General features: G+C 39.8%; 1 protein-coding gene across 8 annotated transcripts; it reads right to left on the reverse strand.

Annotated features, from left to right (window-relative positions):
• pax2a (paired box 2a) lies at window positions 1-27,847 on the reverse strand. Of its 8 annotated transcripts, none has more exons than XM_078931865.1 (12): window positions 27,268-27,826; window positions 26,001-26,166; window positions 25,518-25,538; window positions 24,935-25,132; window positions 20,910-20,995; window positions 20,674-20,793; window positions 19,718-19,762; window positions 13,085-13,260; window positions 9,970-10,090; window positions 3,695-3,796; window positions 2,664-2,750; window positions 1-2,494 (listed from the first exon to the last, which is right to left on the reverse strand). In XM_078931865.1, the coding sequence occupies exons 1-12, from the start codon at window positions 27,308-27,310 to the stop codon at window positions 2,418-2,420; spliced, it is 1,242 nt and encodes a 413-aa protein (XP_078787991.1). In that variant the 5' UTR covers window positions 27,311-27,826; the 3' UTR covers window positions 1-2,417. The 8 variants fall into 8 exon arrangements, with proteins under 8 accessions (XP_078787991.1, XP_023819283.1, XP_078787990.1 ...); XM_078931863.1 differs by having other exon boundaries at window positions 631-2,475; window positions 27,268-27,839; XM_023963515.2 differs by lacking the exon at window positions 25,518-25,538 and having other exon boundaries at window positions 27,268-27,847.

The raw sequence follows: 27,847 nt of genomic DNA on the forward strand, positions 1-27,847 counted from the left end.
CAGACATATAAAAGAATTTATTTCTCATGTGCACAAAAAAAGAATTGGAACAAAACTGAAACAAAACAATGTTCGAGGCCACAAGACTTTCCTTTTCATTCCTTTCATTTTCATCAGAAATCCTTTCAATGTTCATGACTTTTTTATCTTTACATCAATGGTCCAGCTCCACTTCCAACAGCAAAGACTGTGCCTGAGCGCTCGCACCCCCCCCAATCCACGTAGTTCACATGGGTCTGCAAGTACACAGAAGCAGGCAAATCCCAAGTGCAATTTTTACAGGGTAGCCTCTCATGGAGAGTCAAGCTTCCTGTTTCTCTGCTTTCTGATGCCCTCACAATGACATCTGGTCCTAAAGTAACCCATCAGCTTGTGAAGATTAAGTGAAAACTTTGTCGTTTGCTCAAAAGTTGTACAAGAAGCGGAGTAAAATAAGGAAAAGTGAGCAGCGGGAGATGATATGCTTCTGTTTGGATGCATGGGTCATTTGGATGATGAATACAACATCAACAAAAAGCAAACTGGACAGCTTCTTTGATTGTTGCCAAAGACTTTTGATGCTCATTAAGATGACTTTCAGGAGCTAAGACAGGGTTGAAAAAGTAAACTCACAACAGTGGGCTTCTTCGCATTCTTTTTAAACTTTCACACTGTCCTGGATGGGGATCGGTTATTCTGAGTCCAACAACAAAACACAGAAAGCCATTAAACTCATTGCATAGTGACATAAAACATTATCATGACAATCTCATGATATTAAAAGATGAAGACAACTTATGTGATGTTAGCATCTAGCCGTAGGTTGCCCAGCAGTTGTGTCTTCCCTCAGAGCACAACAATACATTAAGACACAAATGTAATGCATGTTTTTTTTTTTCAGTCTCTTTATGTACAAAGGGGGCCGGTATATTATTATGATACTGTGACAGTGTGTGTGTGACATTATATTTACAGAAAAACATTATACATAAATCATCCTATAAAGCAGCGCTTTGTTGCAGTTGTTATATTGAGTTACAGAAATGCCCCCCCCCCCTCAAATCACAGTCTTGCTTGACATGTTGTCCACCTGCTGAAACGTTTCAACACACATGTTCAGTCTTGACTTTTTCAAATGATAATACTGCTTTAGTTATGCATACACATACTGTAAATAAAATATTAAATATCAAACTAATTCTTTGGCAAATGTAGGAAAGAGTACATTCATAAAATGTTTTCCAAAACAAAAAATGAAAATGCCTAAATGAATCAGTGTTTCCATTCAGCCTCTGTGGAGAGTAGTGGAAGGAAGTGAATATGCATCCTCAAAGGCCATTTATATCACGAAACAGGTGTGAATTTAGCTTGACAAAACAGATTTGTAAGGCAATTATTGGAGCTAATTTACAGTCTGTTTACACACCTGCATACAGCGTTCTAAAGTTTGTAGGCATCTAGTGGTATGAATGATGAAGAGTTGTTGTGTTGAAAAGGATTTTAGCCGAAGAGCAATGGCTTCCAGTGTACTCAGAAAACATATTTATGCAGTCCAACTTAACTTACAGTGAATGTACAGGAAAAAAGGCTAAAGAAGCTGAGACTGTAGTGCAAAACATAGCAAAGGACTTGACAGGGAAATGTGACAGTAATTCAGTATAAAATCTTTACTTAAAAATACAAGAAAACAACAACAAAAAAGTGAGTAAAATTCTTATACGCCCCTTTTAAATGACTGAATGTTTTGTAAAATGATTGTTTGTCACAGAGTGTCGTGGTGTGCAGGGTCAAGTAAAGTCGGAGGGCAAGCAAAGTTTAGCTGATGTTGTGAGGGACTAGGAGAAATGGAAGCAGACGATGTAGTCAAAGCACCAAAATAAAGCCTCTTCTGCAGTGTGGAGCCACCGCGACACCGAAGATGTCAGAGGTAAACACACAGAAAAGCATTTCCAGTCATTACATGAGCGAGCTGTGGGACCATTGACATCTCCCTTTGACTTTTTTTTCTTCCCAGCAGAAAAATACTGCAGTTCATAACATAAAGGAATGTGAGGATCCATGAATAAAATAACAACAACAGCAACAAAGAAACATGAGAATAAAACCCACAACATTTTCCACATGGTAGTCTTCACACTGTTTTGTTCAGTTTATATTTTATGATATATATTTATATAATCTCTTAAAGTCATTCTGGAATTGTCTGTTGCCTGACAGGTGAGCTCCACACGCACGTGGGCCCCGCTGACCTAAAATGTTTAACGCTGATGCTGGATAAAACGGCGCCGACTTTGCCCATCCCTCCTCCACATCAAAAAAGATGACTGGATTTCATTTGGGAATCCACCTTGCTCCCCTTCCACCTTGGTGTTTCTCAGACGGGGACAATATGGAGGCCGAAGCTGTGGCCCTGCAGTTTCAGCTGGTCTCCGGGGTAACTAGTGGCGGTCGTAGGCAGTGGCAGCAGCGGGAGGTGCGGAGCCACGGGATGCGGCACTATAATAATAAGGGGAACCTGAAAGTTAACAGAAGAGCGAGCCGTTGGAAAACACGAAGTCAGACATTATGTAAGACAATAACTGGTTAGATCCCCAGCCTGTGTTTGAATATCGATTTTGGGGCATTTTAGAGCATATCCAATTACATAAAAGACAACAAAAAAGAGTACTCAGGTTTGTACTTACTTAGTAACGCTGGATTACTGAAACGCCAAGCTTCGTTATAAGTCGTGTACTGTGGATGGGAGTAAGGGTTTCCAGAAAAGTCCCCTCCTGTAGATTGAAAAGACAAGAAATGTCATTACTTCAGCTAAATAAATGAAGTATCAACATTCAAAATAAGTACTTTTCTTTGTATTATTAGGTTATCTTGCACAACATCAAAATGTCTTAAAGACATTTTAGTTTTTTAGATCAAACAGCTTCGTGCCACAGGAGGAGGGATCATTGAAGTTGTTTGAATTACGTTCTTTTAGATTAAATCTGTGCTTTTGTTAATTTTCTTTACACAACCACACCAATAAAAAGGTGTTTTTGGTGCTTTGTCTAACTGACTGTAGTTATTCTGGATCAGCATTTCCATCAACAGTCTAGGTGGTACATTTGGAGAATATTCTCTAAGGAAAACTGTGTCTTCACCAGTTTGTAGGACAGATCTACATGCTGGCAGGGATGGCATCCTCACTGCTAGTTGTGTAACTTGAGCTCATCCCTGAGAGAGATAGTGATTTAAATATTTACAGGCTCTCCACGCCTCTGTGTTTTGACCCTTAACTGTTTGCTGTGAACCTGAACTGCAGGTTAAGTAGAGGGGAAAGAGATACGCTCTGCAGCCCTGGGTGTCCGGGGAGGCGAGGAGAGGAGCAAAAGCAGTGTCTATCGATGGCGCTGGTGAGAGTGCGCTGTGTGGACACGGCAAGGGTAATGAGCGCTGGGAGCTGGAGTGTAACTGAGAGGAACTGTCCTATCTCATGGCCACTGATTGCGATGATCGCCTATCGAGTTCATCTAATGTCCTCATCCACAGATGCTAACCGCAGTCTTACAAAGTAATAATGAGCCTGCTTGAGTCCAACACTTCAAGGTTTCCTCCCCATCACTGTACTCTGTTTCTTTTGATGAGTTTTGGTTGATCTGCTTCCTTTTTTACATACATGAAGGTGACTCCATGATGTTTATGCGGTGAGAAAAAAGTGGCAAAAAGTAGCATTACTCACCAGGAACCATTCCTGCCAGTGTGGAGGTGGGGTAGCTGCCTTGTCCTGTTGGGGGGACGTGAGGCGGGTAGCCAGGTAAGGTGGTGCTGGCCATGTCTCGACCTGCAGGTACAAAGACGGCTTTGTTTAATTTGCTTGAAGGCACAAACAATGATATGTATGCCTTTCTACTTTAGTCATTACTGATTCGCAGCCAGCGTTAGATCTACAATACTGTTTAGTCATGGGACTTTGTAACCCTTAAATCTGATTTCACATCACTGCCCTCAGCAGCCGTTTTTGTCTCTTATAAGCCTGTAAAAAAAGGAATTATTTGAAAGAATGCAAAAATTTGTTTTACATCCAAAGCCATTTGTCATGAGTGGATTTTGTTTTTTTGTAATATAAAAAGGGAAACAAGTATGAAACTTTGTCTGTGAACATTTTACTTTCATTTATTAGATACGTTTTGTGTCACAACAAATCTAATAGAAAAATAATATAAGTTCTGTCTCAAAATATAATAAGAGTGGATAAATTATTCTTAAATATATATTTTTCGAAAAAAGACTTCATACCAACACCATTTGTGAAATACTATTATATTTATTTCAAGTGAGGCACCACCTTTATCCTTAGAAAACATAGTTTTGTTTGTGTTATGGCACGTTTTTTTTGGTGTCAATCATCCATCTGATTGCAAGGACATGTGAAAAACACACACTATAATTGGTTAAAAAAAGCACAACATCACAATGCCAGCTTTTGATAGACTAAAGGAAAAAAGACCTTAAATGATTAAATACTGATGTAAAAATGCTGACATTCACATGCTTCTTCTGGGACTGCAGGAGTCCAGCAGGTTGAGAGTTGTTGGGAGGTCTTTATCAACATTTATTCCCACAGGTTATTTTGCATGTGTTTTGTTGTGCATTTATTAGCTGCGGAGACGCAATCCATTCAGAAAATGCAAAGACACATTAGCGTTGTGCTTGTATCCAGCAAACTGACAGCAGCATCCGGCCAATGAGGGCTCTTTCTGCTCACTGCTCCACATTCAGACCTCTAATTACCAGCGACAGCATTGGCCTGGCTGGATGAGGGGGCACACAAAACTTGGGAGGTATGAATCATCAGCATCAGCCCCGCATCCCTGCCACAACCATCCCCCAGACCTTGAGCCTGTCACGAGGCTGGAAGGACTGGAAGGTCCATTGTTAACCCTAGAGACGAGCAAGGGGTCAAATGCAGAGAAAAGCATGGTGGGAAGGGGAGGATAGCAGCCTCTGTTAATGAGGGCCAAACAGTCAGTTTGGCTTCTGTGTACAAAATAGCAGAGCAACGGCGCAGCATGAGAGGCGGCGGCTTTGTTGGATGTTCAACAGAGAAGTCCTTGATGCTTATGAATAAGCACAAAGGTAAATCCGCTCCGACTGATTAATTTACTTCTGGTTATGGGGCCTTATAGGTAAAATTGTACCTGCTATAAAGGGCTGGCTGGCATACTGGCTGTAGCAGGGGCCGTGGGCATAGGCAAGGTAGCTGGGGGTAGAAGCATCTACAGAAAGGCTGGGCTGGTGGGGCAAGACGTCAGCTAGAGAAGAATCCCCAACAGAGGATGGGGTGAAGGGGGCAAAAGATGCCTCATGGGGCTCCCGCTTTACACACATGGAAGGTGGGTATGATGGGTGAGAGTCTGGCAGGTGGAACACACATATAAAAGGGAAAAATAGGAAATAAAATTTAAATGGATGCAAACATACAATGAGCACACATCCTGAACATGCATATATCAGTCACACGCATGAATGTTTGAATGGATCAGCTTCAGTTGATCTATACTTGACCCATGATAAACGAACAGAAGAAATTTATATCCTACAATGTAGAAAAGAGAAAACGAAAGTCTTTCCATTCATCATTAGACTGAAAATCGTAATGAAAATGATCCTACATCTAAAAAAAAAGCAGCAAACAACAAATTTGACTCTATATTTTACCTCGATATCCTTCTGAAACTAAAAAACCCAAAATGTTATATGAATACTGAACAGAAAAGCAGTCTTTAGAGCTTGATTTGTTCATTTACTTAGCTCATAATAATAATCTTATATGCATCCAGAAGTGATTCATTCAACTAAGTGGAAACATAGACCAGTGGATGCTGTAACAACACACTGCGCCTGATCAATCAAGCTCAAATGCATACAAAATTTCCCGAAGGTTTTGAGAAAACAAACAACATAATCTCACCGCTGCCTTCTCGCAATAAATTCACTTCAACGAATAACATTCGGCCTGTCGACAGTGCAGAACTCTGATCTAATTTGTCTGATGGGTTGAGGCATCTTCTGTTTTATCTTAGTCTTGAACGTGTGCCGTAAATGTCAGATCTGTCTCTGGCTTTTTCCTGCCTGTTGGCTGAGGTCAAATTTCCTCTAAAGGCTTTAAGGGAAATAAAAAGGAAATCTGGGTTTCATTAAATTAATGAATCAAAGTCACACAAAATTACAAGTTTAATTTAAGTAAAAGTTGGATAATTCACTCATCTACCAAATTGGCAGTTGTGTTTTTATAAAATTTTTGTTTTAAAAAATGAAAAACAATTTGGATCTCATTCAATTTAACAAAATAAGCAAATGTTGGATTGGATCTCTAGGATAGAGGCAATACTATTAATCGTCTTTTAAATTTTGAAGTAAAAACTGTCAAGTGCAAGACGGATGCACACACTTTTTTGGAACATATCTAAGCTCTTCTAGCTCCAAAACATTTGACATTTAACATAGTAAAGCCTCTAAAGTCTCTGCTCCTTTAAATGAAATATTAGAAATGATGCGACCTCATTAATTTGGGACAATTTGTATTACAAGCGTCACATCAGAATTTGGGCATTGAAAATTTGTGGTTGTGTTCAGCTTTCACGTAAGTGAATGTTGTTCCTTTAGATATACTGTGTTATCTTGTTTTGATGTGTGCTCCAAGTTGTTTACACCGTATATGAGATTTCCTGCATATCTACTGTGAGCTTCTGTTTTTTTCAACCCCCGGGCAACCGTTGTCAAACAGACAGTGGTTACAGCGTAACAGCAACTGATACAAATGCTGCGTTCAAGACCACTGAACTCTGAAACTAATCAGATATGGTGTTGCTTATTGTCCTGGAGACGAGGCAGCGCCCGGGAAAAGGGAGCCTGTCAAATCAGAGGCCCTGATGATGGAGATAGAAGATAAACTCAGGGTCCACAGGGACCTTTTTCCCCTGCAAACACATCTCTGGGAGAAAGGAGGTGGTATAGAGTTCTCCAGCATCTGTCTGTGCTCCACCACAGATACCACATCTACAGACCCCATCAACCATAGAAATGGACCGTTAAGAACCTGCAGCAATCCTAGGAATGATGTTTCCAGATATAGCAGCAAACAGAGACTCTCAAGTGAGCGTTTCACTTTTAAATGCGCACGGAGGAACTTTGGTGAATTTAATGGTAGAACTATTGTTTTGAAAGGTTGACATACAGTTGTTTTCTCTGTATTGTCAAAGTAAAACTTTCCTTGTGCTGTGTCAATGAAAAGTCATCTCCTGAGGAGTATCTGGACATCAAAATTTTTCCTACTGTTGCACTTAAACATATGCTTTTATTTACCTACATCGGTTGCTGTGTTAAGTCATAAAAACCTACACGAAAGGAAACAGAAGAGCAATAGCCAAAGGTTGCTCCTAATTATGAACGAGTGAGAATATTTACAGAGCACAATTCCCCATTCATGGTTTTAGAATCGTTCATTATCAAATGTGTGTTCAAAGGTTAGTGGGAGCTTTGGGGAGGAAAGGGGGTGCAGAATTAATTCAAAGTGCGGAGCTCCGGGCATTTACTGAGATGAGATGAGATGAGATAAGATGAGATGATTGTCTTCAAGCTGCACAACACAGGATTGGCCATCACTTAATTTTTTAACATTCAGCAGAAGAAGCCGGGCAAGCTAGCAAATACAAAATAAGAGTTGGGAGATTTGTTATTTTTTCATTCACAAAAAAGCAACTGAGAAATAAAGACAGTGAACAATCATCCCCTCTTTGCAGGGCAGAATATACTGGGCAAAGAATGTGCCCAATTACATCTGGCTATAGTGCTATGCTGGGAACAATCAAGCCCAGCATTTAACACTATCCTCAGCAGGTTTTTGCCCTATTAAAAAAAGGAAACAATGTGGGAACCATTAAAAGAAAAATTCTTACACATAAAAAGCAAATTTACTCAAAACAATATAATGTTAGGAGTATGATTGCCAAAGCACCAACACGCAAGCAAAAAACAAAGCAAGCATAAATATCAATTTATCTTTACATATTAATTAATATTTTTTACTATTAACATTAAATCCCAGTGCTGTATTATAATGCACTAAATAGGTCTTTGATAACAGGCACCCATCCCCTACCCAGAAAGGGTCTCTTTCACACATTAGGAGAGAACTACAACAGACGATACAAAAGATGGCCGACTTTGCGTTCGCTAGAGCCCCTGGAATGCAAAACTGGGCACTTCATTAATCATTCATCTTTAATAGATTATGCAAATTTCAGGACATAAAAATCAACAAGATCAATAACTGCATGAATTTTAATTGGGAGCAAAAAAACATTTAAAGAATGAATATAATCTTGTGGCTCCATCCAGTATGAGAGCATAATTTATTGATAATTGGATCCCAGCCTAAGTGAGGAAGGTAATTTAGCTGTTTTTCAGGCTTGGCATGCATTCCTATTTACAGGGTTTGCTAATGGCAGAGAAAATAATATTATGCACTAACAACCTACACTCTGCCTCATGCATTACTTTGCATACTTTAAGTAATAAAAGTTTACTGGATATTACCGCAAGTTCACTTTTGTTTACATTCAGATCCTCATTTAAAGTGATCGTTAAATATTAAACTTTATGAAAAGTTTAGTTAGTCTGCATCTTCTTTAATTCAAATGTTGGCCCTCACATGCTTCCTAGACCCCAGGCCTCCAGGTGCCTTGAAGGCCACCTGCCATGAGCGTGTTCCCTAGAGCGAGACCACTTTCATAGGAGGAGTCCAGCATAAAAGACAAAAACACACCTTTCTACTCCTGAGGCCCAACTTTCTGCAGAAAAGATACCTCCCACATATTGAGGCATGAAAAAGGGGTCTTTCTATTCCCGTAGCTCTCGGTTGAGGCTGGACTGCAGGGATCATATGCCATTTTCAATCACGCTGTCTTCGTCTTACCTTACTCTCTCCTTCTCTCTGTCTGTCTCACACACACTGGATACTTTTATTGACGTTGATTCCCACTGCATAATTATGGGACTTTTAATAAAAGTTAGGCATATTCGTCTGGAGTCAGTGTACTGGCCAGAAAAGCTAAATTCACCTGGGGGAAAAAAATCCCCAACAGAGACGAATATTTCAATTAACCCGGTGTCCATCAACCTGGACAGCATATAAATAATAAAAAAACAATATAAATAATATTAAAAAAAAACTGTGCAGCAAAGTTTATGAATTCCAAAACAGTATAACTGCACTGCACCTGCACCCTTTATTGACTCTTAGTAGCACAGACATATAAATGACAAAATTTGACAATAAAAAATAGGTAATGTCATATTTTTCTTGGCTTTCTTGCATTTAATGTTTTTTGCAGCAAGAACCAGCTAGTCACTGTGAAGCTCCAGTCGCTGTCAATCAGCAAACTATGATAGGCTTTGATGACAGCGTCGTGCAGTGGCAAGTACAGCAGCTGTCTTTTATGAGAAGTGCTCCCAGTCAATCTGTTAGTGAGCCAATCTAGGCCAGCACAGTGGCCAGTTAGGAGTTGTGTGTGAAAGACCTGTAGGATTTAATGGGCTCAGATGGTCTATCGCCTCAGTCTGTCACTTAGAAATAAATGTGGAGTGCCTGAAAAAAAAAACACTTGAAAACGTTTTTTTTGTTCAGAAGACCCACCCCTTTAGAAAGTGGCATATACCTTTCTTTTGTTTTGCAATACATTCTTTAAATAAAAATTTGTTGGTAACTTAAGGTGATTATGCTGTTGGATTATTAGAAAGGGCTTGAAAGTGTTTATTTTGCAATTGATTTTTTGGAATTAGGAAGGAGGATTAATGGCAAAAAAGGAGGAATTTTCTAGAAGTTTTCTACAGAAAATTGTAACTACAGTTTTTCCTCATTGACTGAGTTTAACCACCTTGGTGCAGATGTCTTGGACTGATGCAGCTGTGTGCAATTCTTGAGAAGTCAATGTTGCATGGATGAGATTGTACCTGTCACAACAGAGTAGCTCTGGGAGACGCTGGAGGCGAGGTCTGAGCTGGCGCTGGTGGAGAGGCTCGGCTTCACGTCTTCCAGGCCGGCGTTCAGCGATGGAAGTGAGTACTCGTTTGCCTGTGAAGAAACACTTCATGAGCAGGAGGCCACACAACCTTCTTTATCACATTCCAACAGATCAGATCATTTTATTGCAATAACTCAAACTCTCCATGTAAGCTTGTCTTAGACTCCAAATTTGCCAATTGTTGCGACAAATATTTTTCAAACTTTATTATTTGTATGGCGGCTTTCATTCAGTTGAAACACAAAGCGCTTTAAATAAAAGCAAATAAAATACACATTAAAAGGCAGAGTGTTTAAAAAGAAATACACACAAAGAAAACAGGATATTAAGACAAATTTAGCACCCCTCCCTCTACCCACCCAGTTCCCTAATTTAACCCTTATAACGAAAAAGACATAAGAACTGCAGCTCTAAGGAAACAGTCTGGCTTAGATTTTTACATTAATCTGATCCTCTGACTTTTTTTTTCTTCAGTGTTTTTTCTGTGAACTCTGAGAACATCAACTCAGTCCCCACTCGGTGGCCCTGCGATGATGTATGCAAGCATTAGGGCTTGTCTGAAGAGAATGTCGAGAGGGAGAGAGGGATGAGAGAGGGCTTGGGAGAGGAGTGAAAGGACGGGGTGTCAGCTGGCTCTTTGTGCTCCACTGCAGTCATCCCTGTGACCAGTCAAGGGAGAAGACATTCAGGGCTTTGTTACAGGAGAGACATGTGGTGTGTGTGCCATCGGATGTGTGTGTGTTTACGAAGACTACAACCTTAAAAAAAATCTGACTTTGTGCATTTTGTCAAAAGTGGACACAGATTTTTACAATTAGTCAGATTGTTTCACAATTTTGTTTGTATTTTGAATGACATTTTAAGGCTTTTCTTGAACTGTTAACCATCTTTTGTTATTCCAACTGTCTTTGATTTTGCACTTTGACACTCAAAAACATTTTTGTGCAGATCTGTAGCATTGATTCACTTTAATCCCTTGTTCAGAATCTGTGTGCAGTTGTGGGGAATCCTGTTTGTTAATGAGATGACATTTCCTGACCCAGTTCGTCTTTGAAAGGATAAGTGTGTGTGCACACATTTGCGTCTGTGAGTGTTTGTGTCAGAGTGCATGTGTGCATCTGTTTGTCTCAATAGGTTGGGGTCCCATAGGGGCGAGCTGGTGACCCCAGACTTGTCTGCCTCTATCCCAGATAAACTCTAATTGTCTGCTTACAACTGTTCCTTGGCACTAGGCTGGATGTTCCTCTCTATTCCGCTGGGCCTCAACAGCACAAGAGCCATTTTGTCATGCAGATGGGCTGTGGGTAGGGCTGGGCAGGACTGGGCGGAGGGCGAGTGGCAAGCACAGAGGGACCTGAATGACCTGACCACATGGCTGCCAGAAGTGTGGGAGGGATGAGGCCTATTCAGGTTGGCCTCTTCAAAATGGTTTTTTAATGCTCCAACGCAGACAGCAGACAATCCTCTAATAGCCTAATATGCCACCTTTTCGGCAGTTTAGGAAAAGGAGGGGGTGTTGGAAGCTGGCAGTAGAAAGGAGGTGCATGGAAAGAGTGGAAGGCTGCCTGATTAATATTACATTAAATTAAAACTGATTTTTCTGGACCATTCTGATGGCGTTTTTCTGCCCCTTCCTTTAGCTCTCCCCTTGCCTTTTTAATACCTTCTCCTCCACTCTTTGTGATTGCAAGTCATTTCCAATTCGTTTTGGTATTGATCTTGCCGTAGAAATCACTTTGGTAATTAGCTGCATTAGGGGCTGTAAAGCAGGCTGAGGGGCTGTCCCTCTGATTTATCGCCGCTGTAATTCCCTGCGATCGCGCAGAGATGAAAATGAACTCAATTAGGGCACTGCAAAGGCTTCATGGGTACCCATGTAGAGTTCCAATGCAAAATTAACGGTCTCTGGTTGTTTAACAGTTTAATGAATGTAAATAAAGGTTATCCTCTGTGATAAGTTGTAGACTTTCAGGCAGTCTTGAGCAAGAAGTTAAATAGAGCTTTTTTGTCACAATTTGCCTCTCAAGACCTTCTGGCCAGCAAAGCCTTTGTTCCTTGAACAAGGTTCTGCACATTCAGGAGTTTTCAGGAGCTAGATATGATATGTTGTTTTTAGGAACAGACTTTTGTGTGCAAAACTTGTAAATGCAAGTGTTGGATTCAATTCTGGAAACTAGGAGGACATGCTTTGATAAAGAATGTACTTTATTTTTACTAACACATATCAGGATGTCTTGAAGGGGTGTAACGAATATTTTGATACAATTCATAGTCGATATTGGTTTATTTTAAACATTCCAATTCACTGACCTAAAAATGATCCAGGACATCTTTAACCAAAGATTCCACCAGTGTGATTCAGAGATAAATATTTGGGTACTGAAATATTTGGGAGAGATTTTCAAGATTCTTTGTATTTCTTGCAAGATGATAAAGTGTAAATTAAATGTGTACAAACAATTAAGTAAATAATAAATAATAGCAAATTAATTCAAATTGTAGTTTAATAAAGATAAGCCCACTGTTGTTTTTTCACATAAAAACAGTACAAATGGAACCTTATTGTAGGAAAATAAATCTACCAAGCCTCAGTCCAAATGGTATTTTCCAATATATATTATTATTTAATTATTTAACGTTGAAACAATTTTATTACGGTATGGTTTGAGTTTATTAACAACTTGCCTGAGACAGATTGATCTGGTTGGATCATGGAAATATGAATAATTTCATTGACTAATTGATTAATCATTACACCCCTAATTTTGGTCATTTATAATCAAACGTATTAATTCATTCAAGTTTTATAAAAACGAAAAACAGAAAAATCTATGTTTAAAATGCTCCTCAATCTTTCCCATCATCAGTTTACATACAATTGATTAGGGACACTGTGAATCTTGCTTATGGACTGCATGCAGTAGAATGTGCCAAAACTGTCAAATTCTTTAATCTTTCAAAAAATACAACCAAAAAATAAACATGCTTAGATGGGATTCCATATCAAAAAATTCAATGCCTTTAAAAAAGTCTGTGTTCCGAACCTGTTCAGGTTTGATGTGTTCCGAAGTGGGGAAGACGTCCGGGTAAGATGGCCTTTCGAACACACGGTCCAGGGCCTCCAGCTGTTGCTGGGTGAAGGCGTCTGCTCGCAGGTGCTTCCTTAAACTTTCAACGCTTCCCTGAGAGTCGCTGCCTGGTCCCGAACCATCCGAGCCATCTAGATATAATAGAAGAGGAGGGAGAAAAGAAGGACAACAATCTGCATCAGGATATGACTCCAGCAAATTGAAGGACATTTTAGAAAGGTTGTAGATTTACTGAGAGCCAAAATCAAATCTAAGCCTTTTGCTTATTGGTATAAGTGTACATTCATTTCAGCTGCATTCCCAACCTTTAGCCAGAGCCACCATAAGCACGGCCATCATGCAATAGGTAGTTGATGGATTATTTTCAGTGCAAATAAATGTAAGGGAGAGAAAGCATTTCAGGAGAAGAAATAGGGCCAACGATTACACACAGACTATCTCATTCTGACTGAGGGAAATGGAGGGCCATTGTTTAACTGAAGTATTTTCATCCTGAACATACTGCCCTCCCCTTTTCTCTGTCTCTCTTTATCCCTTTCCATCCACCACATATTATCTGTCTTTGGGAAAGCAGAATGGAGTGGGGATGGAGCTCAGGTCGAATGAGAATGGGGTGATGAGGGCGACGTATGCATTTCCTCACACCCTATATACACAAATAAGAACCATGCTTCGCTCGCTCCTCTGATCTCTGACCCCATCAGCTCTACCATGGAGCCTACCACTGCGGTTCTCCTTCTGCTCACTCATCACGTCCTGAAAACTGAAAAAAAAAAGAAACCTAGGGCTGAAACCTCCAGACAGAAGTCCAGCAGCCTCCACTTCTCTGGCTCCCTCCCACCAACCCCCTCTTTTCCTCTTTATACTGCGCCACCACCAACAGCGGATGAGGGCTTTAGCTCCCGTACAAATCTGTCATTCTAAATTTGCAGCAGATTATGTTCTCTCCTGGGCGAGCCAGCGGTGATATATGATATGCAAGGCCGCTATTGATTGCCTGATCTGCTCGCAGAGGAGGGAGGCGAAATGAACTTGGAATGAACATCATGCCTCAACTCATTGTGCGTATAATACTCTACTTAATCCCACATTTTTCTGTGCTATGGAATTCAATTGATCAATCATGTTCCACTGATGGTACCATTTCAGGGGCGTTATTGCCATTCTGCTCGACTGCTTGACCTTTTTTCAATGGCTGAGGCCAGAGGATGAACTCCATTCATACCAAGAAATAGATCCTTGGAGAGAATGGAATGAAGGAGTAAAACTGGGAGGGAGAAGAGTTTAGGTAGATTTGATAAAATACCTTATACTGGCTTCAACTTTTGTGAAGTAATGCTTTACTTTTCCTACAAAAATCTGTTTTCTCATGAAAGTAAACAAAGCTATCGTTTTTTTGTTTTGTTTTCCAGCTTTATTGATTGGTTACAGTGGAAAAAAGATGAAACTTTAGTATTGTTTCAGTATGAAACTTTGTTGTTGTCTCTGATAGAGGAAGATTCAGTCATTATCTACATCGTATCAGTCTCTCAGAGAAGAGGCAAGCCTAATCAATAGCATTTGGCATTCACAACAGAGGGCAATGCTTAAATTCTCCTCACACAGTTAATGAAGCCCTCTGACCTGACAGTAGAAAAGCAGGACACATTTTGGTGGATTCCTAAGGAATCATTGCAGAGACAAATTCCACTCAAAAGCATAGAGCCTAAAATTAACTGATCTAAATAGAAAAACGTACATTTCCATGTTACATTAATATTCTTCAATGCAAACTATTTGCAAAGATTTAAAACCTAAATAAAATGAGTAAAAATCATTATGCTCCACACCACAGAAAACAGAAAAACATGATTTAAGACTAAACAAACAAAACTTAAATTGCACTGTAATTTTTGGTTGAAATTTAAGGAGGTTGTTCAACAAATGTTGACACATTTAGATTTAGATTTGTGTTCTAGAGAAAAAGGGTTAGATTATATGAGGGTTTATTAGATTGGGCCAACTTGTATTAAAAATAATATTCTCATTTTGTCAACATCTTGTTTTAAAATGAGTGACAGTTTTTTGTCACTGTTATTAGGTTATAACTCAAAAATACAAACCATTAGCTCAGAACTAACAAAAGAAGGAATTGTTTGGCTGTATAAAATTCAATTTCAAGTAGTTCTGTAACAGCTAGCTCTTTTAGCTTAATTTTCCCAATTGAATGCATGTATGGAACTACTTGTTTCTAGTTTTCTGATAAGATTTCTTTTGATGTAAAATTCCCTTGCTGCATGGACAGATAATTTTACTAATTTCCATGGATTTTCTTTTTTAGATTAGTGGTCTTTTCCCATTTTCTTGCAGTGTAGATTAATCGTTTTTGTTTATTGAGTCATCCTTTCCTGGTTTCATCACTTTAAAGCCTTTTTTGTAATAAGGATTTTTTATAAGGATATATTTAAAATTTGTGGCCAAAAATTGTAGAATTGGCCTTTAAATCATCTACTTTGAAATCATCTACTTTCAGAATTTACTATTAGAGCTCCATGTCTCACATACATCACGAGACAGCTGCGATAAATCAGATTCATCCTCTGACAGTCGGTGTGTCAGGTGGAGTGTGAAGCCTGACTGTCAGTCTGTGTGTGCGTGCGTCTCATTGACTGGCTGGTTTCGTTTTCCTAGTGTTCCTTCAATCTCTTCCAGTGTCTCAGCAGGTATTCTCTTATCGCTCCCAAAGCACCAGCTGACTGTGTCTCTTTCTTTTAACACCAGTGTGCCAGGAGATAAAAACAAGAATCTCCCATGGTGTCAATCCCACCTGTTATTTCTGCTACATACTGTCTTTGATCAGCATATTGAAATTCTTTTTGACCTTATTGGGTCCAGAAATTCCATGTGTCATCTTGAAATTTTGTCCAAAACTTGATATTCCTTTGTTTTTAAAAAGGGGGTAAGGGGAGGTGCTCGATCCATCAGTGTGATACCCCCACTTGTTCATACACAAACATGCTCACACACTTAAAGCAATAAGAGTAACTATTGCAAAACAGACCACAATGGCATCAAAAGCTTTCGTCTTTTCCTTTGTCTCTAAGGGGGATGTTCGCATCCTGTTGTGGCATGGTGGCACTTAATGTGCTGCTTTCATCTCCCCTGTTCTTGTGATAAGATAACTCAGAGTAGACAAGAGGAGAAGGCTTGTTTGAAAGGCAAATGAATTCCAACGCATTGCCTGGCGCACTCCGTAAATCAATGATATGTGGTGCTCCCTGGATCAGAGTCTTTTGAGTCAACCGTTTACGTATTTGTCCTGCACTGATAGGTGAAATGATGCTATCGCAAATTGTGGATCATTTGTTGATGCTTTTAAAAAGGCCGTTGAGCCTGGGGAGGGAAGAGAGAAAGAGGGAGGGAGCACAAACAAACTGGTGTACCCAGAGGGTGAAAACTCCTTCCCTGTAAGCTGGCTATATTTATGAAATCTCTGAAGCGGAAAGGAGAGGTGGGTAGGGGGTGGGGGAGGAGAGAGAGCAACACTGCCTTAGCTGTTAAGATCCTGTTATGTTGTGGCGTGTTTAAGAGCTTTATTAATTTGATTTAGCACCACCAACCAGTGTGTCGACTGACAGCAGGCATGGCGACGCTCTTCTGATGTTTACTTTCCCTGCCAACTTCTGGATCTTACGTGACTTTCTTTCATTTCTTAGACCAGGGCAGAAAGTTTCTAATAAATAAATGAAAGCTATCCCATTCAGATCTAGTTTGTAGGCAAATAACATCAATATAATCTGGTATTGAGCAAATTTGCTATTTAAAACTCTAAATGTAAATGTTTATTAAATTGAAGAATTCCAATGAGACTACTGCCATAAAGCGTGTAATGTTTTAAACAAGTTTAATTCATTTGCTTAGAGAAAACAGCCTTTTTATGAGTAAATTAAGGGGGGAAATGTCTTGCTAATAAGGAGATTTTGACACCCTCTACCTCTCTAATATGACTCCATTCTCATCTATGATGTGGTGTGTATTTGTGGAAATGCAATTAACATATCCCTCCTTTTCTCAACCCTTCTCTCCCTCCTCAAGCTGAGTATCGCTCCATTAGCTCTCTGCATTGCCCGTAATTGACTTTTCTCTGACATGATTCCTCTCTTCTGCGTGACTTCCCTCTCGACATTTCTGCGACTGGTCTCATTGTATTTTGTATATGTGGGGTCTCAAACAGCCATGCTTGATGCAAATGTTTCAGCCTCAAGATAGATTAGGTGGAGGGACAATAAAAGGATAAATGTGATCTTGAGGAGAAGAGAGGAGAAAGAGGACAGGCTGGGGTGTAATGTGGACCGTTTGTGCCTTCTCTACTGTCAGGGTCCTAACAGCTTCTTGTCTCTATGTTCCGCTCTGTGGCCCCTCACAAACCTGGGTTTTTCTCTCACATACACACCCCATCAGGGCCATCACTGCACTCATGATTCCAATTTTTCTGTGTCGCTCTGGATGCATTTATTTTCTAAAGAGATCCTCTATTGACTCATTGTCATGGCGTGGCTTGACTAGCCAACCAGTGCAAACCCAGGTTCAATTCCATACACTAACTGATTTAAACTCCGCCAGTGGGTCATGTGTGTTCAAAGATCCACTCTGGACAATCTCGTAAAGGGGCCAAATATAAAATGCGAACAAATCAAAACATCTACTGCATTCGTTTTATTTTTCTTGTGCTATTGACTGAGGTTGATACGATTTTGGCGGTTGCCTATGATCTTTCTTTTGTGTTATGAATGAACAGCCTGCGAGGTCATATTTCTTTCGGCCGTCTCACACACTCATCAGCTCCTTCTACACTCATCCCACACCCACGCTAAACTCACAAGTTATGACCTTTGCTTTCTCCATCTAATTTATCACCACTGCTCCCTGCTGCCTGTCCTCCCCGGAGCTCCATCCAGGACTTAGTAAAGCAATGAGAGAAAGCATTCTGTTAGGTCACATCAACCCAACTTCATTCAGCAGCAAGGTCAGGGGTAACCTGTCATTGCACACTGGAAGAACACTGAACTTACAGGAAGCTTCTGCCGGCAAGGGAAAATTACAGCAAGTACTTTTCATAGAAAATTAACAAAAGGCTTCGGGTTTACTTTACACGTTGGGTCCAGAAATGTCAACAAAGCCTTTTTCATTCTGTTTTTGTTGGTATTTTTCTTTTGGTTTCCAGCACAGATTTAAATAGCAACATGCTGTACAATTGTTTAATTTCCCAATGCCACTGTTAATGTATTTGGCAGGGGAAACTTTCTATTTCCTGTAATGGAAAACACACATAATTCTGGCTATTGATGGAGTTGGAGTGGTGGTGTTTGAGGTGATGTTGGTGGAAGAGGGGTTGAGGAAGGGGAGGGGGGGTATTAGAAGCGCGTTCTCCCAGGGCTGGCATAATTGGTATCACTGCTTGCAGACATGCAAACCAATCTCTCCACAGATAGGACTGCGACTCCCCTTAAGGCTATTTCTTTTGTCTTTTCGATAGCTTGCACATCCAAGATAGGAAAGGGGGGTATTAATTTGTGAATTAATAGCTTTCCTCTGCAGACTCGCTAATTCTTTTTAAATGTCACTGTGTTCACTATGTGGAGAGTAGCTAAAGCCACAGAGTCCCATACGAACACATAAAGAAAGGTGCAGCTCTATGCCAAAGTGAGTCAGCCCTAAAACTAATTCTTATTCAAGTCTCACTGAGGCTGCTTTATCCCTCCTTATGCTCATAAACCCCCTTTTCTCTTTTTTCCTATACCGTTTCTCCTGTATCTCCTGTTTCTCCTCCCATTTTCACATCCAGGGTAACTTGCTACTTTTAATTTGCCATACTACATGACAAGGACAGATTAATAGTTCTTATAGCACCTACGTCCCTGAGGCCCGTCTTATGGGGACCTGGTGTACATAACGCGTGTCACACTACATTATCTCTACAGCCCTGCAGTAATGGGGACCTTTTTCTTCCTGAAAGGGCAACCACTGACTTCAGTCATCAGGAGCACACGCCACAGTCATCACAACATAAGCAGTGCAAGGACACTACAAGGCGATATTACAAAAAAAAAATCCTGGTCAGGCTTTCACGGTGCTTGCACAATCATATGAAGCTTTCAGTTATACTGTAGCTGATTACGAGTGAGTCATTTGTTGAAAATGAGACATGTTAACCCTTTAGCTGGCATCTGTGATTCAGGTTTAAACAGCAAATTCCTGAATGAAAAAAAAGGAAATCATATTGTTTGATTGAAAAAAAAAAAAATGAATCAACTTTGCAGATATATCAACAGAAAAGTAAAGATTTGTTTTAAGTGTAAATTTAAGTTATTACTTTTTCTATTATTCAAGTAAATCTTTATCTAATAAAATCTGCAAACCAATCACAATCTTGTTCAAAGTAAATATGATTTTATGAAAACAAGTATTTTCCATGGTAATTTTAATTGTTTTTTGTTTGTTTTCATTGTGTTCGTAACCCTGTAGGAGCAAAAAACAGCAGGTGAAAGTAGAGTACTTGTAGTCTGATTAACCAAAGTAATAGAAAAGGTTGTCTAGCTTTCAACTTACAATGTCCTATTTTCCTTCCATCCAAGTGGTTGCCACTCCAGAGAACTAAAGAGACAGAAACATAAAAGAAGGAAGTGGCCTGTTTTGATGAATGCTCTTTGAGATCATATTCAACCATGACATCCCATCAGCCAGCTCATAGCACATAAACTTCACATGTGCGTACACACAAAGACATGCACACACACAAAAGGCACGCAGGCTCAGCCCCTTCTCTTTCCTCCACCGGTCTGTTTCTACACCTGTTCAGACCTACACTAGGGACATGTTAATTCACAGGTATTAAAAAGCCAATTGTTTGCACAACCGATTATCTATTAGCCCTCAGGCAGCGTGTGTCCAGTTTCTGCTCTGCCTTGGAATGAGACATTCAGGTTTGGACCGGATAGCCCTCCGCATAATCTTTGACTGTGTGTGGTTGGTTTTGCTTGCCAGCTACACTTTTGTGTTTTGCTGTAAGAAGACCTTGACTTTTTTATGTTTAAAACACTTTTTCCTTTCAGGTTAGTGCAAAGCTGCAAATAAAATAAAATTAAATGAACTTGTCCCTGCATTTTCAGACAATGCTGATTATAAAGCGTCTTGTCAACAAATTGTATCATGATTGACCTGTACAGAAGACTTTTTTGTTACAACTAGAGCAGCTAAACTCTGGCTTACCAAAGGGGGATTAGAGTTGTATGACAGCTATATAAGATATCAAAAATAGATCTGGGCATCAAATAGAGATGCAGCTCTCTTGGAGTATCTGTATGGTAAACTGTAAGGCAAGGCATTTTCTCAACACTCACCCTGCCTGATATATACCATAACAAGTCACAGGAGACAACACACAGAAACACTCTTGGCTGCAGCGCTGTCATAAATGCCAACTTCTTTGCACACAAGAAAAAAAAATACAAGACGAGTGATGAGGAGAATTAAAAAGACGGGGAGCAAAGACATTTGTGTCATACCATCGTCTCGTTTCCTCTTCTCGCCGTTGGACCGGGGGATGCCCAAAATGCCGTTGATGGAATAGGATCCAACGGGATCGTTGGAGGCACTGGTCACAGGAGGGGAGGCTGTGCTGGGCACTGACGGAAAAAAAGCTGAGGTTAGAGTGTGTGTGGGGGTTCATAGACGAGTGACTGTACTTCGCTTTTGGTGCTCTCATTATGACTCGTTTGGCTGCATCCTCGTTTGAGCTCACCTATGGTATGGCCGGGTGTGGAGAGCGGCGTGACAGATCCATCAGGAGATGGGTGGAATTGCTGCTGGACTTTGGTGCGGATAATCCTGATAAAGTGAACAACAGACAAGGATCAATCAATACTGCTCCCAGAGCGTCGAGATTACAAACCAACCCAGCAGACCCTTGACGCTTAAGCATGGCACGTCACGTCCACTTACGCCTGTGCATGTACAAGTGCTCCATCGTTTGGGCACTTGTATCCTCATACTCAGGCACCCTCTCACAAATAGCCAATCTTTGGGCTTTAAGGGCAATCTCTCTGCTGCTGTATGCAGCTGAATAGGGGGTGCCCCATGAGATTGTGGATTCAATCTAGCTGGATTCTGAGGTTAGAAATATGATAAAGTCTCCGTGCCAGTAAGATGTGATGTGGTGGGAAAGTCTTCATTGCACTTTGGTCTGAATGATCTTGCAAACAAAGCATGAAATCACATCAATTCACCTCAATGATCGGCTTCACTGGCTCTACCTGGCCAACTCTAATAATCTCTCTCTTCTGCTCCTTCTTTTCTCCCAGTGCGCTCCTTCTCCCTCCATCTCTCAAAGCCAATCTTTTATTTATCCTCTTTTTCTCTTTTCTGACGTCTGCACTGTCCAGAGTGTTCTACCTTATTTACTGTACTTCACAAACTTATCTTTGAAAACTCTTTTTCTTCCTGTTTCCTCTCAATGTTTTTTTTAGTTTTTGTATTTTATTTTGCTTCTTAAGGAGAACAAACAGGGGTCACATTAATTAGAACAAAGATGAAAGCGCAAATTCTATTGATGATCTATATCCATGTAACAGGAAAGCAATATTATCAACTATGTAGGAGTTTGAACCAGAATCCCCGATAGCCGTAGAAAGAAACAAATAAGGGCAGTGTAAACAGATTAGCGTGATACATGTATGTGTATATATATGTGTGTGTGTGTGTGTGTGTATATTTTAAATGCAATTTCAAGAATAAGTTTTGACAAAGCAAAGTGCTAATAGGATGACATCCTGCTTTTGCTTTTATGCGACATAATTGCCGTATATTAAGCCCTGACTATGGTAATCTTTAGATTGACAGAACATGAGATCATTGATTAACAGGCAGCACTGCACTCAAAAAACGTTCACTTTGAATGAACATAAAAAAATTATGGAAAGGATTTCCACATGATTAGATTGCGTTACTTGAACAAAAATGAATCATGTTGGTCCTACTTAATTTATTTAGGTTGGCTCAACTTAATGTATTTATGTTGGGTCAACTTAATGTATTTAGGTTCAAACTAATAAATTTAAGTTGATTCAATTTAAATAGAGCAGTTGCACCCAACTTTAAATTGATATTGTTGCTCACTCTAAAAAGAAAAAAGTTGATCCAATTTAATTGAATCACTTCAATTGGTCACCTAAGTAAATTAAGTTTATTTAATTTGAATTTCTTTTTATTTCTTTAATTTTATTTATTCATCTGTAATTGATATGTTGTTCCAAAGTTACAACCAATGGGTCTTTTAATTTTCACATCAAAGACATGAATTACCCAGCAAAGTCCATCACAAGACAGGAGCTCAATTACCGCGAACTCTGTGTTAAGTATTGGAACATTAACAGTTTGCCACACAAGGGGGTTGGTCTTCATCCTCTACCAAACTTTAACTCATGGTGCAAAAAAAAATAAACACAACAGTTTAAATCACTAGTTAAAACAGAGTAAAACAGCTAGACAATAAAACCCATGGACAAAAACTCACACTTAGACCCCAATCTGCCCAGATAGACAAAGAAAATGGTATCCCACAATTCCTTGCGATTACTAATGCATCCAATTTAATGGTATCATGTTGGATCAACGTGATTGAAATTAGTAACTTTTAAATGGATTATTTTTATGTACAATCGACATGATTCATTCACGTAACATTTACAAACATAACATTTTCTGGTTGAAATGACAAGTTACTTTTTCGTTAACTTAATTGGCTGGTAATTTCCTTTTTTTGAGTGTGTAAGCTGACATATGTCCTACATGGGAGCCCTTTTACTCAAGGGGAGGTGACAAGAACGGACTTTTACAGACTGCAGATGAGGCGACCGGCATCGACATGAGCATCGGGAGCAAGCTATCAGTTCGGAGTCAGGCGGCTGTTGGGTTCACCTCCTCAGGGGGGGAAAATGCACATCAGACTCTTTTAGTTCTCCTCACTATTTCATGTGTCCTCCTTACTCTGCGCTTCAGGCAGGGCAACAAAGGCAAGAGCCCTCCTCTCTGAGACAAACATCAATATTTTATTTGAATGTATTTTTTTAACATCTCCCCACAACTGTTATCTGACCTCATGACTTGAGGGAGTCTCGTAAACTCAAGGATGTCGCTTCGAGGCTGTTGTTGATATTGAATAAGCAATCTGGATGGGTGAGTTAACGACTTTGGCTCTTGTGAAGATATGTTCATCCCTAAAGAATTATTAAAATGTTGATCAATATAATTGAAAGCGGCTCGTGGGTATAGCTTTAACCACTGGGCATTATACAGTCAGGGGGGACACCTTTCTGCAACAACAAAATAAGGTGCAACCCTCTGTGGAATCTTTAATAATTAATGCGGGGAAAATGTATTTAAAGCCAAACTGTTAGATCAACAGAGCAGCTCTTTTAGCAAAGAGACCACCAGGTGTCTGCTGTCCCTTTCTCCCTTTGTTCATTACTTCCTCTCCTCCTTTTACACACTTTTTCTAATATTCTCTTTGGCAGAAACAACAAAAAATATTTCATCACACACTTACAAAAAAACAAACAAACTTTGAGGTAAATGTTACATTTTTAAATTTGGATTTTAATGCAAACGATGATCTAATTGTGTGACGCTTTAAGAAAAGAAAGAATGTGCAGACTTTTGCATCAATTTAAAGTCTGATGTTAATTATTTACCTTAATTGATATGTGGATTCAGTTTGTTTCTAACACTTTTACACAAAAAATAGTTTTTACTATTTTTTAATAACGCATAAAATGGAAAAATATTGAATTTTTACCTGGTTTTATGCACAACAAATATACTTTTCAAAACTGTTAAAATATTTTTAATTTCATATTTATTATAATTTATATGGAATTACTTTTATTATTATTATTATTATTATTATTAAAACAAATAATTAGAAATGATGATTAAATACTGAAGTTCCCCTGGTTTTTGCATTTAACTGGAAGTGTTATGAGACTCTCTTCAGCTCATTAAAATATAATGCTGATGACCAGCTCTCTGGAACAGTGCCTCCTAACCAAAGTTCATCACTGCAAGGCACAACCAGGACTCTTTTTTTAACCCCCTCCCCCCTCTGCGTATACTCTGCTGCCTCCATTCATGAGAAAAGGTGAAGGTGGGTGCCTGCAGTTATGACTAAATTCCTGTAAAACATTTTTAAAAAGTGCAAACTGTCTGTTTATCTCGTCCAAGCCCAAAGATTAACCTAATAATAATAATAATAATAATAATAATAATAATAATAATAATAATAATAATAATAATAATAATAATAATTTCCTTAATTACACAGCCAGCATGTGACACCTTTGTGTTGGAAAACACCTCAATTGGCAATAAAGACGCCTCGCCTCCCCGTCCCAGAGTGGTTTGCGGATCGAACGACTTTGTTGGGTATTTCCTTTTGCTTCTGGATCTGGTTACGCGGTATTGATCGGTTTTTATCGAGACAGATGTGGCTGCTCGTGGCCCCAGCCTCGGAGGGCCGCGCGGCGGATTGAATTGCGCACGGCAGACCACCCTCTGAGAGGCTCTGCTGCAGTTGGAGGCGCGTCTCATGTGAGAAAATGAAGGATTTCAGTTACGGTGTATGCTTTGTTATTCCATCCTTTTTTTATTTGTATCTTTTATGTGTTTCCTTTTAATGTGCATGAATTTGTTTAATCTGAGAGGAATTTTCCCCTCTTTTGGAGCAATTTGTAACGCCATGATAAAATAACAAAATAAGTAATTTCCACGTACCTGTTGATGGATGAAACGCTTGGAACGGTGTCGTTGTCGCAGACGCCCTCAGCCAGTAGTCGGTCCCTTATTTCCCAGGCGAACATAGTGGGGTTTTGGCGCTTGTACTCTGCTATTTTATCCACCACTTTTGGGGTCGCAACCTTTGGTTTGGAGCCACCGATGACCCCGGGTTTAATACTGCCGGTTTCATAGTACCTGCACGGGGACAGAGACAGCGTTCCTGAAGGGATCCCTCTTTTACCCAACAATCAAAGCAGCCCTGCGATAATTAGTGAGGAAGCTGCGACGTTTGTGCCGAGACATCGACCTCCCGGACCCACACTTAACCACCGAGAATCACCAACAAATGCGATGGCGGCGTTTATCTATTAACTGTTCTATGAGTGTCAGCTGGAAGGCGGAACAAAACGGAATTTTAGGGAGATGCAATGCACCCTCATTAAAATCCAAACATGATAGAACAAAGGACACACTGAGCAGAAGAGCACAGTTTTACACCTCATCTCCATGATCTACATGCCACCGTGATAGTTTATATAAATGTTAGTGACAAACATTCAGTGTGTGTGAAATGAAATACCTCTGAAATGCCTTCTGATAGCTGGAAAAAAATAGGCCAGAATATTATCTCACAACATTTGGGCTCTGAGGAATTATAAAGTTTAAATAATTTTTAATAAAATATTAAAAGCATTTTCCCCCCCAACTGTTTGTGATGATAAACATACTCTGCTCTTCTTATTTTATTTTATTTAGCATTTACCTTTCTCTTAATATATTATGTCTTATTTTATTTTAGAATTTAAAATAGATTGTCGATTTTTTAAATGTTTTTCCTTTATTTCTGATTGAGTGAAGCTCCAAGGGATGGATGGAGCATCTCGTGCGTAAAACTGCTGCGTTTCAGACAAAATAAAAATAAAAAAAAGAGGAGAAAAGAAAAGTCCTTCCTAAATCTGCGATGACTGAAATCGAGCAGGGTGCGCGTAAAGTACAGCAGCTGGAGAAGATTGATGTTTGACACACACATAGGGCCGTGTTGGAAGTGAATCCCCCCTTTTACCTGCCGAGGATTTTGCTGACACAGCCGTGACTGACCCGTAGCTGTCTGGAGATGTCGCAGGGCCGGACGCCCTGGTGGGCAAGCTCCACGATCCGCTGCCTCACCACGTCCGGGAGGGGCCTGCCGTTCACAAACACCCCGCCGAGCTGGTTCACACCGCCGTGCCCTGCGTGGGATACAACAGCAACACCGGGAGATATAACATTACATACCTGCAGAGGAACAATACACGGCATCAGCGGAACCTTACATTTCTGCCCATGCGCACAGAAACATTTTGTATCCAAAATGCTAAAAAGTCATGTAATAATAATAATAATAATAATAATAATAATAATAATAATAATAATAATAATGAGAAAATACATTGATTATTATTGTTCCTACTTTTTGTCCTTCTTAGCCAACATTTTCCTGGAGCATCTCTTCCCCTGCAGCCTAACACATGTCGCAACTATTGGGTTTCCACCTGTTTAATTTTCCTCGCAACAATTATTGTAAATAATTAAAATAAGCTTTGATAACTCATATTACAAACGCGGATTGTGCGAATGAGGGCGGATAAATAATTTAGGTACAGCGCGGGTCTTCTTTACGCATATCATATGGAGGGAAAACATGAAGGGATCCCTACAGATGCATGAAAAAAAAAACTTCTCCTTTGTTCATTTTGTTCAATTTAAAGTCGGGCTTGTTTATTCCTATAATAACACGAAGACTTTACGTTCATTTACACACAGCACCGTCCTCGCTTCCTGCAGGACCATGTCATTGCTCGGGTAATAAAAGCTTTGTATTCAAATTGAGCCGCTCATGCAATTTGGAGAAGATGTGACAAAAACTGTTTGAACTTTTTTCTGGAAACCTTTGAGGTTTCCGGTAAAATAGGAAAAAAAAGAATACAATAAAAATGTACGACTATTTTGTGTGTATGTAGATTAGACATCTTGATTAGCTTTCTGTAATAACTTTTTATAGTTTAAAGACAAAAATAATACAATGAGTTGAATGAGTTTTAAGTTTTATTTTTACGTGTAATAAATCGTTTAAAGCCAAAATTTAAAATCCTTAGATTAAAAATACTTGTGATTAAGAAAAGGTAAGAAAAAAATTAACAACACTTCGATTACAACAAAACAAACGAACACAAATCCATTTTAGTTGTGTTTTTTTTAGCTACATTTTTCAGTAAAGCTGTGAGGATGCGCACGACGCGCATCAACACTACAGGCGGGTTTTGTTTTCCAAACTAATCCAGCATACTCACGGTGCATCGCCGAGAAGGGGTCTGCTTTGCAGTGAATATCCATGGGATAGCAAAGGAAAGAAAGGTAATCGACTGAGGTCGCCGTTTCGCCTTGGTGATGCAGCTTTAGAGTGAGAAAAAAACGGCAACAAGCTTCTTGTTTTTGGTACCAAAACAGTCCGTCAGGGAGGTGGGCAGACTCCGCGGACTGCAGCGGCCAACAACTTCTTGGGGGTCGATGCTAAGTCCTGTCAATTTAGAAGTCTGCAGAAGAATAGCCTGTCAGGTGCAGAGTATGACCCACGCGTGTGCAGAGCGCACCAGCCACAGCAACATTTGGCTCAAACCGAGTCACTGTTTGCCTTTAGGACATCATAGGGGAAAACAGAAAGAGTTGCTGCGCGTCTCCACTGGAAAAGAAAAAATCCCCTTTTCTTGGTTCAATCAGATATAGGGGTGGAGATGACAACAACATGGACACGGCGGAGTGTATGGAGCGGTGCGTCCCCCTCTCCTCCGGAATGGGCTGTGCCTGAGCGGAGCTTTGGGCTGAGAATGAAAGCCCTCTCCTCCTGTGTCTGTTTCTAAAAGCTGCAGTCCC

This window comes from Oryzias latipes, chromosome 15 (genome assembly GCF_053564925.1).
Source record: "Oryzias latipes strain Hd-rR chromosome 15, Olatipes_Hd-rR_3.1".
Taxonomy (NCBI): Eukaryota; Metazoa; Chordata; class Actinopteri; order Beloniformes; family Adrianichthyidae; genus Oryzias; species Oryzias latipes.

Bases quoted from the DNA above. Each gene is read 5' to 3' on its own strand.
- pax2a (XM_023963511.2), bottom strand. From the start codon at position 26,236: ATGCCGTGTATTGTTCCTCTGCAGGTATGTAATGTTATATCTCCCGGT. The intron at 20,996-24,934 runs GTACGTGGAAAT...TCACTTTATCAG, and splicing joins AGCGTTTCATCCATCAACAG to GATTATCCGCACCAAAGTCC. The intron at 19,763-20,673 runs GTATGACACAAA...CTGTCTCTTTAG, and splicing joins GAAGAGGAAACGAGACGATG to TTCTCTGGAGTGGCAACCAC.